This window comes from Carcharodon carcharias, chromosome 17 (assembly GCF_017639515.1).
Source record: "Carcharodon carcharias isolate sCarCar2 chromosome 17, sCarCar2.pri, whole genome shotgun sequence".
NCBI lineage: Eukaryota > Metazoa > Chordata > Chondrichthyes > Lamniformes > Lamnidae > Carcharodon > Carcharodon carcharias.
The window spans coordinates 70167218-70184094 of NC_054483.1; the positions used below are offsets into that span (position 1 = coordinate 70167218).

Sequence of the window (16877 nt, forward strand, 5' to 3'; positions counted from 1 at the left end):
CCTCAATGCATTTCGTCATCTTCCTTCACAAATCTTGTGGCTATGAGGGCCTCATGAGTCCGCCTGCCTCACCTGGCCAGTGTGATGGCCTCATTGCTGGCATCCTCATCACCCTCACCCACTTCAATGTCTTCCTCATTGGAGGAGATGTGCAGCTTTCCCATGTCCTGCTCAGCCAGGTCCTCCCCTTGATGCAGCATCAGGTTGTGTAGTACGCAACAAGCTATAATGGTGCGCGACACCCTCTGGGGACTGTATTGCAATGCTGCACCAGACCTGTTGAGGCACCGGAATCTCGTTTTCATATGCCAATCATTTGCTCCACCAAAGTCCAGGTTGCGGCATGAGCCTTGTTATACTGTCATTCTGCTGCAGTCTGATGCCGCCACATGGGCATCATCAGCCATATCCTCTGTGGGTAGCTCTTACTCCTGAGGAGCCAACCTTACAGCCTCTGTGGACCCTGGAAAATGTCATGGATCAGAGACCTGCTGAGGATGTAGGAGTTGTGGATGCACCCTGGAAATCACGCGCATACCTGCAGAATGAAATTGTGGTGGTCACAGACCAGCTAAACATTCAGAGAGTGGAAGCCCTTACGGTTCACATACTGGACTGCTTAGTGCCTTGGAGATCACAACGCCACGTGAGTGCAGTCGTTGCATCTTGCACCTGTGGAAAACCAGATATCACTGCAAATCTCAGCGTTCTTACTTAAAACGTTTCTCAGACTGCTATTCCTGTCACATTCTGAGATCCACACTCAGTGCCATGCACCGCCATATGAACACACTCGACCTCTCCCTCCAGTAGCACCACCGCACCCTTTTTCAAAGCTGCGCGTGCCCCCAGTTTCATTTTATTCTTCGTCTCATCCGACGCCTCAACAAGAAACTTTTTCTCTTTCTCTCAAGTGCTAAGGAACACAAGCTCCAACAACTCATCGACACCAACACCCATCTAGGACCCTCCACCCCTGCCTGTGCCCCCGTCCCCACTCCATCTTCCAATCCCAGCCCCGGCCGTGTATTCACTATACCTCCTGACCTTCCCCTCTCCGACGCTGAACGTTCAGTGCTCAGCAAAGGACATACCCTTGCACCCTCATCTCAATGAATATTGGGCTCAGCACGATGCTGAACTCTTCTTTCGCCGTCTTCGTCTCCGTGCTCACTTCTTTGGGCATGAGTCCTCTCCGCATTCAACGGATCCTTTTACCCACCTCCAATATTCTCTCTCCACATGGACCCCTCCCTCTGGATTCTTACCTTCTCTTGATCTTTTCATTGAGAACTGTCAGCGTGACATTAGTCGTCTCAATTTCTCTGCTCCTCTCACCCATTCTCATCTGTCTCTCTCTGAACTTACTGCACTCCGTTCTCTCAGGTCCAACCCGAACATTGTCATCAGGCCTGCTGACAAGGGTGGTGCTGTTGTTGTCTGGTGCACTGACCTCTACCTTGCAGAGGCTGAGCGTCAACTCACAGACACTTCCTCCTACCTCTCCCTGGACCATGACCCCACTACTGAACATCAAGCCATTGTTTCCAGGACTGTCACTGACCTCATCTCCTCTGGAGATCTTCCTCCCACAGCTTCCAACCTGATAGTCGCACAACCTCGGACGGCCCGCTTCTATCTCCTACCCAAAATCCACAAACAGAACTGTCCCGGTAGACCGATCATGTCAGCCTGTTCCTGCCACACGTAACTCATTTCTTGTTATCTTGACTCCCTTCTCTCTCCCCTTGTCCAGTCCCTTCCCACCTACATCCGTGACTCCTCTGACACCTTACGTCACATCAACAATTTCCAGTTCCCTGGCCCCAACCGCCTCCTCTTCACCATGGACGTCCAATCCCTCTACACCTCCATCCCCCATCAGGATGGTCTGAGGGCCCTTAACTTCTTCCTCGAACTGAGGCCCGAACAATCCCCATCCACCACTACTCTCCTCCGTCTGGCTGAACTTGTTCTCACACTGAACAATTTCTCCTTTAACTCCTCTCACTTCCTCCAAATAAAAGGTGTGGCTATGGGTACCCGCATGGGCCCCAGCTATGCCTGTCTCTTTATGGGGTATGTGGAACATTCCTTGTTCCAGTCCTACTCTGGCCCCCTCCCACAACTCTTTCTCCGGTACATCAATGATTACTTCGGTGCTGCTTCATGCTCTCGTCGGGACTTGGAAAAATTTATTAATTTTGCTTCCAATCTCCACCCCTCCATCATTTTCACATGGTCCATCCCTGACACTTCCCTTCCCTTAAATTGATCTCCCTGTCTCAATTTCTGGCGATAGACTGTCCACTAATATCCATTACAAGCCTACCGACTCCCACAGCTACCTCGACTACAGCTCCTCACACCCTGCTTCCTGTAAGGACTCCATCCCATTGTCTCAGTTCCTTCGCCTCCGTCGCTTCTGTTCTGATGATGCTATCTTCAAAAACAGTTCCTTTGACATGTCCTCCTTCTTCCTTAACCGAGGTTTTCCACCCACGGTCGTTGACAGGGCCCTCAGCCGTGTCCGGCCCATCTCCCGTGCATCCGCCCTCACGCCTTCTCCTCCCTCCCAGAAACATGATAGGGTCCCCCTTGTCCTCACTTATCACCCCACCAGCCTCCGCATTCAAAGGGTCATCCTCCGCCATTTCCGCCAACTCCAGCATGCTGCCTCCAGCATGATGCCACCACCAAACACATCTTCCCCTCACCTCACCGGTGGCATTCCGTAGGGATCGTTCCCTCCAGGAAACCCTGGTCCACTCCTCCATCACCCCTACTCCTCAACCTACCTATGACACCTCCCCATGCCCACGCAAAAGATGCAACACCTGCCCCTTCACTTCCTCTCTCCTCACCGTCCAAGGACCCAAACACTCCTTTCAAGTGAAGCAGCATTTCACTTGCATTTCCCCCAAATTAGTCTACTGCATTCGTTGCTCTCAATGCGGTTTCCTCTACATTGGAGAGACCAAATGTAAACTGAGCGACCGCTTTGCAGAACACCTGCGGTCTGTTCGCAAGAAATACCCAAACCTCCCCGTCGCTTGCCATTTCAACACTCCATCCTGCTCTCTTGCCCATTTGTCTGTCCTTGGCTTGCTGCATTGTTCCAGTGAAGCCCAACGCAAACTGGAGGAACAGCACCTCATCTTCCGACTAGGCACTTTACAGCCTTCCGGACTGAATACTGAATTCAACAACTTTTAGATCTTGAACTCCCTCCTCCATCCCCACCCCCTTTCCATTTCTTCCCCTTTCCTTTGTTTTTTCCAATAATTTATATAGATTTTTCTTTTCCCACCTATTTCCATTATTTTTAAATCTTGTATACCAGGCTAGTCTTTCCACCCTACCCCCACTAGAGCTGTACCTTGAGTGCCCTGCCATCCATTCTTAATTAGCACATTTATTTAGATAATATCACCACCTTCAACACTTCTTTGTTCCATTGTCTGTGACATCTTTTGATTATCTGCTCCTATCACTGCTTGTTTGTCCCTACAACCACACCACCGCCCCCCCCACTTCTCTTCCCCCCCCGCCCCCCGCCCACCTTAAACCAGCATATATTTCACCCCTCTTCTAACATTCAATCAGTTCTGTCGAAGGGTCATGAGGACTCGAAATGTCAACTCTTTTCTTCTCCGCCGATGCTGCCAGACCTGCTGAGTTTTTCCAGGTAATTCTGTTTTTGTCCAGCATTCTTACTTCCTGGCTTCCCTGATCACTGTTGATGTGCACAAAGTTCTATGCCTTTGTAAAGGTGGCATCTGTGACCTGCTGGATGCACTTGTGGGTGGAGACTTGTGAGATCATGCACAGGTCACCTGTGGAACCCTGGAAGGAGCCACTGGCGTAAAATTTGAACACCATGATTGTTTACACAGCCACTGGCAGTGGATGCCCTCTATGGTCCCTTGGCACCAAATCCTGCAGCAGGGGACATATGTACTTAGCACAGATCTTTTTTAAAAATCAGCAACCTACAGAATGGGGTAACATTTCAGAGTAGGACACCACCAAGGTTAAACAGAAGAAGAGAGAACTAGGTCAATCAAGAAGTGGTAGTTTGGGTTGTGAAAGCCTGTAGCTTATATGGAGGAAGACAGATTAAAGCAGTTTCTACATTGTACAAGCCCTGTGGTAGTATGCTTGGTTTTTAAAGTGAGAGTCTTGCAGAGAAGAATATAGAATTGCTAGCACTCAGTCAGCTTGGCTGCTGCAAAGGTCCATTTTAAGTGTTTTTTTCTACCTCTTGACACTTTACATTCAATTTCAATCATCTGTATATATTTGTTAATCAGCCAAACCTGGTGCTTTGTGCCATGTTAAAAAGGTCTGCGATCCTGGGAAAGTATATGACTTAAAGTGGGAGATGCTGTGATAAATCCTGATTTCAATACGGTAAAGAATGCAGGAAGGAGCAAAAGTGTGAAAGATCTTTCTATCTTCAATCTTGGGATGTCTATTCTGTGTCCTTGCTCCTGTCAGTGCTTCCTTCAACTGGTGTTCAACATCGAGGAATGTTTGTTCATCAGGCTGCAGGTGGGGAGTAGGTAGTTATCAGCAGGACATTTCCTTGCTCAGCTTTGACCTGAAGCCATGATACTTCATGGGGCCCAGTGACAATGTTGAGTGCTACTCCCATCCGACTATATACCACTATATCCCAAGCTCTGGAAGGTCTGCCTGCCAGTGGAACAGAATGTACCTACAGATGCTGAAGTATTCTAGAGTATGACTATACCAGCTTATTGCTTGTCTAGTTTGTGGGACAACTTTGCCAACTTTGGTCCAGTCTCCAGATGTTCATGACGGAGACTTTGAAGAATCCATAGGGCTGGAAGTGTTGATTTTTTATTCATTCACAAGATGTGGGTGTAACTGGCAAAGCATTTATTGCCCACCCCTAACTGTCCTCGGGAAACTTTCTTGAATACAACTGGATATCTTGCTCGGTCATTTCAGAGGGGAGTTAAGAGTCAACAACATTACTGAAGCCTGGATTTCTGGCCCCGCCATAGCGGGTCCTGCCGCAGGGGATGCAGCATGCCAGTAAAAAGTCCATTGACTTTGGCGGCACCACTAAATCCTGCCAGTGGGCGGGGCTAGAAAATTCTGGTCTGAGTGTCTGAAGTCACATATAGGCAAAATAAGTAAAGACAGCAAATTGTTCTTCCCTAAGGGATGTCAGTGAAGCAGATGGGTTTTTACAACAATCCATTGGTTTCATGGTTGCCATTACTACTAGCTTTTTAATTCCAGATTTTATTTCATTAATTGAATTCAAATTTTCCTAGCCATAATGATGGAATTTGAACTCATGGCTTGGAATCATTAGTTCAGACATTTGGATTACTAATCTAGTAGCATGACGATGACTATACTACAGTACAGCACCCTACTTTTCATGTGGCTGGTTCAGTGAAGTTTCTGGTCAATGGTAATCCCCATAATGTTGATGGTGGGAGATTCAGTGATGGTAATTCTGTTGAATGTCAAGGGGAGGTAGTTGTAAACACTTGTTGCCGATATTAATTGCTTGTCACTTGTGTGATGCAAATGTTATTTGTGCTTAACAACCCAGTCTGAATGTAGCCCAGGTATTGCATGCATGACCTGATTCACTCCGAAGAGTTGCGAATGAAACTGAACACTATGCAATCATCAGCATGTGTCCTCACTCTGACCTTAAATTGGAAGGAAGGTTGTTGATGAAGTAGCTGAAGGTGACTGGGTCTCTGATACTGTCCTGAGGAACTCCTGCAGTGACGTCCTGGGGCTGAGCTGATTGGCCTCCAACATCCACAACCACCTTCCTTTGTACCAGTTTTGACTCCAACCAATGGATCATTTTTGCTGATTCCTATTGTTTTTGCTAGGGTTTCTTGTTGCTACACTGGGATAAATGCTGCCTTGATTTGAAAGACAATCACTTTCACCCCACCTCTGGAATTCACCTCTTTTGTCCATACATAGACCAAGTTGTAATGAGGTCTGGACTGTGTGGCCTTGGTGGAACCCAAACTGAGCATCAGTGAGCAGGTTATTCGTGAGTAGGTGCCGCTTAATAGCACTGTCAATCACACCTGCCATCACTTTGCTGATGATTGGGGGGTGAATTGACTGAGTATTCTTTGGCTGGTTTGGATTTGGCCTGCTTTTTGTGGACAGTGCATACCTGCGCAATTTACCACTTTGTCAGATAATTACCAATGTTGTAGCTGTACTAGATTAGCTCATCTAGTTCTGGAGCACAAGTCTTTAGCACTTCGCTCCTGTGTGTGTCTTGATCCATTACCTAGGTCGCAGTTGTATGGTCTGTCTAGTTTTATTCTTGTTATTTTTTATAGTGGTTTGATGGAACTGAGTGGTTTACAGAGGCTAGTTAAGAGTACAATTAAGAGTCAACCATAATATAAAAGCAAAATACTGCGGATGCTGGAAATCCAAAACAAAAACAAAAATAAAAATACTTGGAAAAACTCAGCAGGTCTGACAGCATCTGCGGAAAGGAATACAGTTAACGTTTCAAGTCCGTATGACTCTTCAACAGAACTAAGGAAAAATAAAAGAGGTGAAATATAAGCTGGTTTAAGGAGGGAGGGTGGGACAGGCAGAGCTGGATAGAGGGCCAGTGATAGGAGGAGATTGCCAAAAGATGTCATAGACAAAAGGACAAAGAGGTGTTGACGGTAGTGATATTAACTAAGAAATGTGCTAATAGGTGACATTAAGGGTAGAAAGCAGGACGAGCAAGGTACAGATAGCCCTAGTGGGGGTGGGGTGGGGGGAAGGGATCGAAATAGGCTAAAAGGTATGGATAAAAAAAATGGATGGAAATACATTTAAAAATAATGGAAATAGGTGGCAAAAGAAAAATCTATATAAGTTATTGGAAAAAAGGGGGATCGGAAACGGGGTGGGGATGGAGGAGAGAGCTCATGATCTAAAGTTGTTGAACTCAATATTCAGTCCGGAAGGCTGTAAATTGCCTAGTTGGAAGATGAGGTGCTGTTCCTCCACTTTGCGTTGAGCTTCGCTGGAACATTGCAGCAGGCCAAGGATGGACATGTGGGCATGAGAGTAGGGTGGTGTGTTGAAATGGCAAGCGACAGGGAGGTCTGGGTCATGCTTGCAGACAGACCAAAGGTGTTCCACAAAGCAATCACCCAGTCTGCGTTTGGTCTCTCCAATGTAGAGGAAACTGCATTGGGAGCAGTGAATGCAGTAGACTAAATTGAGGGAAGTGCTTGTGAAATGCTGCTTCACTTGAAAGGAGTGTTTGGGCCCTTGGACGGTGAGTAGGGGGGAAGTAAAGGGGCAGGTGTTGCACCTTCTGTGGTTGCATGGGAAGATGCCGTGGGAGGGGATTGAGGTGTAGGAGGTGATGGAGAAGTGGATCATTCAAAGGATCATTTTCCGCCATTTCTGCCAACTCCAGCATAATGCCACCAACCAAACACATCTTCCCTTCACATCCACCCCCCCCAGCAGCATTCCGCAGGGATCGTTCCCTCCGGGACTCTCTGGTCCACAATACCTGCCCCTTTACTTCCCCCCCCCTCCTCACCGTCCAGGGGCCCAAACACTCCTTTCAAGTGAAGTTGTGCTTCACTTGCACTTCCCCCAATTTAGTCTACTGCATTTGCTGCTCCCAATGCGGTTTCCTCTACATTGGCGAGACCAAACGCAGACTGGGTGACCGCTTTGAGGAATATTGAGTTCAACAACTTCAGATCATGAACTCTCTCCTCCATCCCCACCCCCTTTCTGATCCCCCTTTTTTCCAATAATTTATATATATTTTTCTTTTCCCACCTATTTCTAATATTTTTAAATGTATTTCCATCCATTGTTTTATCTCTACCTTTTAGCCTATTTTGAATCCTACCCCTCACCCCACCCCCACTAGGGCTATCTGTACCTTGCTCATCCTGCTTTCTACCCTTAATGTCACCTATTAGCACATTTCTTAGCTAATATCACCACTGTCAACATCTCTTTGTCCTTTTGTCTATGACATCGTTTGGCAATCTCCACCTATCACTGGCCCTCTATCCAGCTCTACCTGTCCCACACCCCCTTAAACCAGCTTATATTTCACTTCTCTTCCATTTTTCCGTAGTTCTGTTGAAGAGTCATACGGACTCGAAACGTTCACTGTATTCCTCTCCGCAGACGCTGTCAGACCTGCTGAGTTTTTCCAGGTATTTTTATTTCTCAGAGCCAACCATGTCGGAGTGGGACTGGAGCTACATGTAGGTCAGACTGGGTAAGGACTGTAGGTCTTCTTCCTTAAAGGTCCTGGTCATGGTCACTAATAGCAGATTTTTATTTCCAGATATTTTTAAATGTATTCAAGTTCTCAAACTGCTGTGGTGGGATTTAAACTGACATTCTTTACATTATTTATCCAGGTCTCTGAATTATAAGCCCAATAACAAACCATTATACTGCTGTTATAAAAACAAAAAATACTGCGGATGCTGGAAATTCAAAACAAAACTGCTGTACCTGGTAGGAGCAAAAGAAGACATTTCGGAGGAGTGATGATTGTGGTAATATTTTAATGATAAATTAGGCAGGAAAGGCTACTGTGCAAAAAGCTTGCTTAGCACTGTTATGCCTCACCTTGAGCATAGAACCCTGATCTTTCTTTTCAAATCTTAAACAAAGATGACGCACATGTTACATTTTCTCATGCAAGGGTAACAGCTGTGAAAATGACTCCACCCTCAGCAGTTTTTGTATGTTTTGTGGAGGTCAGACATTGAAAATAGCAGCAGTGATGGCAACCCCACCCCCTATGCTTTTCTGATGTCTGCTGTTAAAGAATGTGTTGTTGTGTCACTGAAGGGGCAGGACGACATAGACCCGTTGGAATTTGTATTCACTGCATAGCAGCTGTGAATGGTTATTTCAGCAGGGCAGAGTCCACATTGGGAATGCACAGCAATTCCTGACAACTAGTCACTCTCAGACCCTGCTTTAGGCTGTCAGAACTGCTTCGAGGCTGCTGTTCAGCTACAGTTAACTGGAAACTAGTGATATTAGCACTGCTGCCTGCTCAAGAAGTGCTCTTAGATGGGAATCTAGTTTTACTGTCTTTACTGGAGCTACTGCTGATGAAATGGTCATGGTGAATGAAAAAGGTACAATTTTATTAATTCTTGTTTAGCTCCAGCCCATTTTCATTAAAAAGACTGTTATTACTTCAGCATTTAATCATCTATAATCTTTTGTCTTGACAGGCACTAAATAGCTTTAATATTCTGCGTTTTAATTCTGTGCATAGTATATGTTCTAAACTTGTTTAATCATTCTGTTTTGTGAACTGTGTACTTACTTCATTAAGGCTCATGATTTAGGGACCCTCCCTTCTTGAAGCATTTGCTAAAGTTCCATTCCTAATTAACAGTAACGGTTTCTAGGGAATCAGCCATGTGTGCAGGTTGCTCAATCAACTTCATTGATCATACCTACTACATTTTAACTCAAAATTATGTCTGGAACAAAAAGAGTTTACTATTTTGTTTTGTGGTACAATAGTGGAATTGTGCAGCACATTTACTTGGTGTGATAAACTCCCAAAAATAGCATGGAGGAATAGCTTGTAGGAACGGTTGGAACACCTAGAAGTATCTTCTGCTGTAACATTCGAAATAGGTGAAATATAAAGCTCATTTACGTTAAGTTTGTACTTTTTAAAACAAACAGCTGGATTGACTGAGTCTATTTACTCACACTTGCTTTGTTGAGAGTTTGGAAGGAATTCCTGGATATGGATGGAAGGAAACCTGAGATCATGCAGTTCACCTCTGATAATACAGACTTTTAAGTGTGGAGATATAAAATTGTTAGAGGATATTGAATGGGTTGTTGGTGTGGAATCACAATGATCTTATTTCCATAAAACTTTTGTAGAGACACACATGCTATTACTAGCCATTCTGTTTTAACGAACGGTTCACTGTACTAAATATAATTCTGCTAGATAAAGGCAGCATTATTCAGCGAACTTATTTGCAAAGGGCTACTACTCTGCTAGCTAGTTTTGTGATGGCTGAGAGTTTTGACACTTGGTTGATAAACTGAGAAGTAAAAAGTTCTGGAATTTCCTGACATATGATGTGTACCAGTGGCCAGAACATCAAATGGCTAATGTCTGCCACAATAAGAATCTGATGGAAGGGGAAATATTTGTAGGACTATTGGGGAAGGGCAGGAGAATGAGACTAATTGAATAGCTCTTTCAAAGATCTGGCACAGTCACGATGGGTGACTCCGAAAACCATGCAATAAACCAGTTTTTACAAATTGTTCAACAGAAAATGTTTACCATGGTATTGAATGGTCACAAATCATAGAATCATGCAATGACACTGAACAGAAGGAGACTATTTGGCCCATCGTGACTGTGCCAGCTCTTTGAAAGAGCCATTCAATTAGTCTCATTCTCCTGCCCTTCCCCAATAGTCCTACAGATATTTCCCCTTCCATCAGATTCTTATTGTGGCAAACATTAGCTATTTGATGTTCTGGCCACTGGTACACATCATATGTCAGGAAATTCCAGAGCTTTTTACTTCGCACTTTATCAACCAAGTGTTAAAACTCTCAGCCATCACAAAACTAGCTGGCAGAGTAGTAGCCCTTTGCAAATAAGTTAGCTGAATAAATTTTCTTAGTATTGAACAAACCAATATGAGAAGCATATAGGCAGGGAACAACAATTTGCATTTATCTGGCACCTTTTGAGAAATGTCTTGCGACCCTTGATAGAAGCATTTGGAAGAAAATGGACACTAAAAGAAAAGGGATATTAAGAAAAATGATCAAAAATTCAAACCAAGAGGTGGATTGTAAGGAGGATCTTAGAACTTTAAAGGGCAAAGTCAAGAGATGACAGATTTACGGAGGTAGTTTCAGAACATGGGGCCAAAGTGCTAAAAGCCAGGGTCATATACTGCTGCAACCTCAGCAGCTTAACTCCTGTATCTTATCTGGATATGCTTAGTTACATTTCCACTTGAAACAGGTATGAAGTGGCAACGTGAGTGGAAAGTTGGACAGGGGGAGGCCACTACCATAGTCCAAAGGAGCTTTGCTGGTACTAAGCTAAGTTTCTGAGGGGGGTGGGTAGATGGTTGAATTACAAGGAGGGATAGCCTTAAGATCGGTGGTGGTGGGAAGAGGGGTCATCATGGGCAGGTCAGGCCCACAATTTAGGGCTATATTCTAGTTAAAAAGTAGCCAGGCTTCAATAACATATCCGAACCCAATCTAAATATTTAAAGAGGGACATCATCAGTTTCTGGCTGGTGTTCTTTCACGCCTTCCCAGAAGAGCAGGTTAACATCAGAACCTGTGGGAAGGAACCCCAGCAGGTCAGTTTCGCTTGCCAGTTTCCCTCTCAAAAAAAGAAGTGTGATATTGCAATATAATTCTGCCCTTTTGGCATAATCTAGAAACAGTGATTGTTCTCAAGAAAACAGGAATATAAATCTCTCTGGAATTCCACAAAAGTTACAGGCTGATTTGGGTGCAGATAATTATCAACAGAAATACTGAAAGAGTTTTCTGAGGCACACAATATGGAAAAACCATTCTACTTTCTGATGGTGTTGGTCACTGTGTGTGTTTGTGGACCCTGTTTATGGGCCTCCAGATGTTACTTTATAATTGCCCTGCAGATGAAACCCAATTCATTTTGTTACTTAGTTTGCAGGCAGAGCTGTACTGTCTTTGACACGGTATGTAGGGTTGACAGTAAATCAGACTGTCCTTGATGATGTCCTGAGATTGTTTTCATAGCATAAAGGGTGATTTGATAGAAGTGTGCAAAATTATGAAGGGATGGTATAGACTAGATAGAAACAAACTTATTTCAGTGTCCGAAGGTTCCAAAACAAGGGCACATTAGATATAAGATGCAAGACATTTTGGACATAGAACAAGAGAACCATTTTTACACAGGATTGTGAGGCTGTGTAATGCACTACAGGAGTTAGCGATTGAGGCAGAGATTTATCAATGTTACGTAATAGATTAGGTGGTTAGAAGGGGGTCATAAACAACAAGGTGGATTGAAAGGACTGAATGGCCTATTTCCACTTGTATTTTCTATGTAATTGTATAATTCCTTTATGAGCAATGGAACTCTGAAAAGGGGTTTGAGGTTTTGTGGTTTTTGTTTTGCTTTACATCGCGTGTTTAATATTCTGCTATTAATCTTCTTGAGCCTTTTTCTGAAAAAAATGTCTAATTCTTTTGAGAGCTATCTTTTTTTTTCTATTAACAGCATGTTTGTTTGGATGCTAAACTCGGCCGCGTTGTCTGCTAATTCATTCAAGACCAACAGAGGCATTTACAAGTCTTTTGTAATACAAGAAGAGTGAAATAAACTGAGAATGTGAAAGAGAACTCAAACTTTTACAGGAGCTCAGGGAGTTACGAGGCATCTAAGTAGAATTGTTTAAATTAGTAATGAAGCTGGGGGAAGTGGTTTAAAAGTGGCAATCACACTGTTCCATACTAGCTGACATTATAAACAGTTCTCTCTCCATTGGTGCTGTCTCCCTACCTTTAAAAACTGCTGACATAAACCTATCCTTAAAAGATACATGCTTGACTCCTGTCAGCACAACACCAACCTTCTTTTCCTCTCCTAAACCCATGAACTCTTGTCACCTCTGACATTCTCTTGGATCAAGGTGTACTTTGCATCCTTATCCTCCTCAACCTTCCTGCAACCTTTGACACTGTAGGCCCCACCCTCCTCCCCCAGTGTCTTGCGTATATTGTGTAGCTCTTGCCTGCTTCCACTCTTATCCCCAGCAATGGTTTTTATTGCTGCACCCACATCATTACCTCTGAAGCTCCCCCAAGGATATATCATTGGCCCCTTCTCTTCCTCATTTTTTTTCAGTCGTGAAGTAAATGGGAACTACTTCTTAGCGCCAGTAAATATGCAATCTTAATCTCATTTAATCTTCTGACATGGCATTCCACTCTTCTAAAAATAACTAAAACAGAACAGCTGGTTTGCATGGGAGTGAACAGTAATATTCTCCTCTGCATCCTTTCAGCTCAGCATTGATGACTGGTTTTGTGATTAACCCTTGCACCATCTCCCAGTGTCTGATTATGCCCAAAGTCATTGGTTAATTATTTCATGTAAAAATTGTATTACAAAATTTCTAACTTTAATTAAAAATTCAGGAATTCCCTGCAATAAGAACAATATTTGACTTGTTAAAAAAAATTGTTCTTGGGATGTGGATAATGCTAGAAAGGCTGAATTTATTGCTCATTCTAGTTATATTCTGAGAGGGCAGTTATGAACCATATCATTGAACTGCTGTGAAGTTTTTGGCGATGGTGCTCCTGCAAAGTGATTCTGGAATGTTTTGTCACTTGGAGGGGAACTTGAACATTGTTACTCTTGCCCTTCTCAGTGGTAATAACCTGGTGAGTTATTGAGTTAGTGGAGTTTCGAATGGAGCAGTGAAATTGTCAGTGTGCAGCCCCACTACTGATCTTATGATGTTCGGGCTAAGACATTTCCCTGAGGAACTTCTGCAGAGATCACTGCTGATCAACAGCCTTATCTGTCTGAGATTGCATGCCTTTACTAACCACTTCCTCATTTTGATTGCACCTTGCCTTCCCTTAAAGTGATGATACAAAAAAGTCAAATGACAAAAATAGATCATCCATTTCCATCTGTTCTTTCACAAAAACATGCAGAATATCAAACTTATAAAGTATTTTTATATATTTCAATGGGTATCTCAGCATTGAATTTTTTAATGAATATTTCTGTTCTCCTTTTGTGTTTCAATTTGCACATGTGTCTAAAGATAAGATTTCACTGATTAGCAGGACAAATCGCTTGACAGACAACATATTTTCGAGTCATTTCCTATATTTCCTGTTTCGTTATCAAAGTTAAAGGTTGATTTTTTTTATATAGCCATTTATTTCATGTTTACTTTGGCTTACAATGTCCAGTTAGAAAGAATATTTTAAATATCTTGTTAAATGTTTGGATGGTCTGGCTATCACAGAGTGGGTATTGATGCTATTGACAGGAACATTTTGACATTTAGCTTGAGAGGGAGAAGGGAGAATCATAAATTAAGGTTTTAAATTTAAGTCGGGTAAACTTTGAAGGTTTGAGACATAGATTGACCACTGTAATCAAAGAATCATTTGGTACAATAAAAAATCAGTACATCACCTAAAAGACAAATGGCTGAACCTTAATTCCCTAAAAAGGGTGGTTTGGGATGGAGTCATGTTTAAAATGTAAAAAGTCTGGACAACATTTCAGGTGTTAATGGATGCTTGTTGATGGACAGGCGACCAATCCACTTGCAGGAAGTGGGGTGGTTATTTAAATATTATAATGAGGCTGTGCACTTTAATTTTAATAGTAATTCTATCTTTAATCATATGCAACTGGGTTTCCCGGGCTCCGGGAAAAGTAGCATCCTAAAGGAGGCAAGATTGGCTGAATCTATGAGGTGATTACCTTTTTATAGCACTGGTTGAGGAGTGCTACCTCCAGATTTAACAAAGTACCCAATAAACTCCCCCACATCCCCTTGAATAAACACCAACCCTTTCCCACAATCTGTCTGCTCCACACCAGCAGCACCCCCCTGTCCCCCCAAGGGATCTCCCTTGAACCACCATCTGCTCCCCTATCAATAAGATTCTTTAGGACATTTGGGAAACCCATTCTTCTGAGTTTCTCAACTTCACAACAGCCAAGTACAGAGCTCACCTCCAGACTAAAATCCAGGTCAAAAGCCTCACTTGTGTAATTAAGTAACCATAGTCAACAAATGAAGTGAGAGACAATATCAGACTTAAAGAAAAGTCTATCACAAATGCAAGGAAAAGTCAAAATTCAAATGAGATCTCAAAAAAGCAACAGAGGGATACAAATAAAGTATTAAGAGGTGCAGATTGGGATCGCAAAAATGAAACTTCCAGGGGATATCAAAGGGATAGCAATAAAAGTTTTAATAGCTAAATAAAGAGAAAGAGAGTGATGATGGGGATTAAACACAACTGTAGGTGACACTGGAGGTAATGTCCCTGCTTCTGAGTCAGAAGCTCTGCGTTTGAGTCCCAACCCAGGACTTGATGATCAAGGGAGGTGTTTTCATAATGCAACCAAACAGGATGATGATCAACCTGCAAATCCTTCCAACACATGTCAACAGCAGGCAGTAACAGCAGGAGAGATTCTTGGTAAACTATGTCATGGAAAGAATGTTGGAGCTTCTACCATCACTATCTATAGTTCCGGACTATAACATGTGTGTAAAGGTGCGTCTTACCATAGCAACCAGACTCCCGGAGTGAACTGTAACACACCACCACCGGTGATACTGTAGTCAACAATAAAGAAATGGCAAACTTATTAAATGAGCACTTTGTATCCACCTTCACGGTAAAGGAAGATGATAAAATACTAGAGATGGAAGACTTAGCTAAGTCAAGGGAAGGAACTTTTTGGATTTAGTATAAGTTGGAATGGCAAGCATTGGTCAGGCTCAGAAGTATTATGTAGGGGAGTAGATAAGAGTCATTTTGATCAAGTCAAGTAAGATGATCCATTTATGTGGGGGAGTAGAGTGCTTATTATCTTGTATTATTATGTGAAGACAAGTTGTAATGATTAAACTAAGTAAATCAGATCACAACTGGTTTTCTGTTTGTTCATGTGGTACGAGCTAAAAAAAACTTAGGCTAGGATTTTCTGGCTGTGACAGACGTGTCAAGCCAGCCAAGAGTCCATTGACTTTGGTGGGACCGGAAGTTTGCGCTGGCAGCAAGGACTGGAAAGCCCTGCCTCATATGTTGGGCTTGGAAGTCATATATTGATGAGCCATCTCCCAGCATTTGCATCAGTTATGCAGCCTTCCAGGTAACTGATACAATAGAATCTAAATTAAAGGATGTACTAAGTTAACAAAAAAAGAATGTCTGCACCTGTCTCCATTCAACCTGTATCCTGACTCAGTATAAACAGTTTCAATTTCTTCAATTACCAGCAGAGCATGTTCTAGTTTATTGACTAAGTTCTATTATCTGTTAAAATACTTTGGGGTAAATTTTACACCCCTCCCCCATTGGCATATTTGAAGATCAGGGGGGTGCGTAAAATAAAGTGGGTAGCCAGCCCACCGTCTTCCTGCCTACCCCTAAGCTGTCCCCCATATTACGGAGCGCGGGTAAGGCATCAGATAGCCTACCTGCTGTAGGCCAATTGAGGCCCTTAAGTTGCCAATTAGTAGCCGCTTAAGGACCTCATTCCGCTTCCATTGCAATAAAACATGGGGAAGATGGAAGGAAAGTGGTCAGCCTGCAACTTTAACAGCTAGAGGGTAAAAGGTGGGTAGGAAAGGGGGACTCCATCCTTTTTAGTGGGGGGTGGGGGGGGGGTGGCGTGGTCCCTGTGCCTATCGGGGGCAACCCCCCCAGCTTCGCTTGTGCCTCTGCTCCGGCCTCTCCACTCCCCGTTGCTAGGGTCCCCGCTGCCCTCCCGAACAAAATCCTCAGACTTAGCTTTAAGTCTGGGAGACATCTTCCTTCTTCTCGGAACTGCCTGTAATCCCAGCAAGGGCCACTAATTGCTGGGACTAGTCAGAGTGGCCGGCAGCTCTTGTGGATGGGACTTCCTGTGCCTGAGGGGCGGAAGTCCCACTCTTGCCACATTAAGGTTGCTCCCAGCATATGGTCGCTGCAAGGCAGCCAGATTTAAAATCGGCATGGTGCCGACCAACTTTTTGACCAGAGGAGAGAGAGGAGAGTAGGGCGAGGGAAGACGAGCAATACATCTCCTGTAA

General features: G+C 43.7%; 1 protein-coding gene across 7 annotated transcripts in view; it reads left to right on the forward strand.

The window, feature by feature from the left end:
* The first annotated feature begins 8926 nt into the window (after positions 1–8926).
* ablim1b (actin binding LIM protein 1b) overlaps positions 8927–16877 on the forward strand; it is a 279577-nt gene continuing 271626 nt past the window's right edge. For all 7 annotated transcript variants that reach the window (XM_041209206.1, XM_041209211.1, XM_041209207.1 and 4 more), the window contains exon 1: positions 8927–9164. In XM_041209206.1, coding sequence (XP_041065140.1) covers positions 9143–9164 — 22 coding nt within the window. In that variant the 5' untranslated portion in view covers positions 8927–9142. The remainder of the gene's footprint in view (positions 9165–16877) is intronic.